Source organism: Corvus brachyrhynchos, unplaced genomic scaffold (genome assembly GCF_000691975.1).
Source record: "Corvus brachyrhynchos isolate BGI_N302 unplaced genomic scaffold, ASM69197v1 scaffold4, whole genome shotgun sequence".
Classification (NCBI taxonomy): Eukaryota; Metazoa; Chordata; class Aves; order Passeriformes; family Corvidae; genus Corvus; species Corvus brachyrhynchos.
The window spans coordinates 8,320,192-8,321,341 of NW_008237878.1; the positions used below are offsets into that span (position 1 = coordinate 8,320,192).

At 57.0% G+C, this 1,150-nt stretch overlaps 1 protein-coding gene across 1 annotated transcript in view; it reads left to right on the top strand.

The window, feature by feature from the left end:
- Window positions 1-1,150, top strand: part of SLC6A8 (solute carrier family 6 member 8) — a 4,108-nt gene that overhangs the window by 2,661 nt on the left and 297 nt on the right. The window contains exons 10-11 of the mRNA XM_008632372.2: window positions 59-229; window positions 1,041-1,150. Coding sequence (XP_008630594.2) covers window positions 59-229; window positions 1,041-1,150 — 281 coding nt within the window. The remainder of the gene's footprint in view (window positions 1-58; window positions 230-1,040) is intronic.

Sequence of the window (1,150 nt, forward strand, 5' to 3'; positions counted from 1 at the left end):
CGGGGGTGGGGACCGCCAGCTCCCTGCCCCGTGGGTCCTCACCTCTCTCTCCACCCAGGGCATCTTTGTGTTCCACGTGGTGAACTACAAGCCGCTGACATACAATAAGACGTACGTGTACCCGTGGTGGGGGGAAGCCATCGGCTGGGTCCTGGCGCTCTCCTCCATGCTCTGCATCCCCTGCACTGTTATCTACAAGCTCCTGCGCTGCAAAGGCTCCTTCCGCGAGGTGAGGGCGGTGCAGTGGGATCGCTCCTACCTCTGTCCCCACCCCATCCTCAGCCATGGTTGCCCCCCTGTTAGTCCTGTCCCCAGCCCAGTCCCGGCCCCATTCAAATCCCACCATCCACATTGCCGTTTCAGTCCCATCCACCACCAGATCCCATCGTTGTCTTCGTCACTGTCTGATTGCAATTCAAATCCCACCAGTGTCCACGTTGCCATCACAGTCCCATCCACAGTCAGATCCCATCCCTGTCTTCATCACTGTCTCATTCGTATCCGAATCATGTGCCTGTCCCCATTGTCTCACTCCCATCCAAATCCCATCCCTGTCCCCATTACTGTCTCATACCCAACCTTACCTGATTCCCACAGCTGCTTACATCACTGTCTCAGTCCTATCCCTATCCCTGTCACAGCCAAATCCTGTGCGTGTCCCCATCACTGTCTCCTTGCAATCCCTGTTCTTCTGTAAATCCCTTTTAGTCCCTTTCCCATCCTAGGTTCACCCCCATCCAAGTCCTGTTCCAGTCTTCATCGTTCGCACTCCTACCAGATTCCCATCCCCACTGTTGTCTCACTCCCAGCCTCTCCCAAACCCCATCCTTGCTGACATCACTGTCTTAATCCTGTGTCTCAGTCCCGTCCCTGTCCCCATGCAATCTCTGTCCCTTTCTCAATCCCATTTCAATCCCTTCCCTGTCCCAGTTTCACCTCCACCCCCCAACCTATCCCTGTGCATTGCGGGGAATTCACCAAGATGGGTCCAGGCAGTCCCAGTGCTGTTGTCCCTCAGTGCTGACACGGTGTCCCCACAGCGCTGGCAGCTCCTGACCACTCCAATCTGGGGCCAACACCACCTGGAGTACCTGACGCCAGAGGCAGAGGCCAAGCTGCTGCTCCCAGAGCCCCCCAAGGAGAAGGCGAC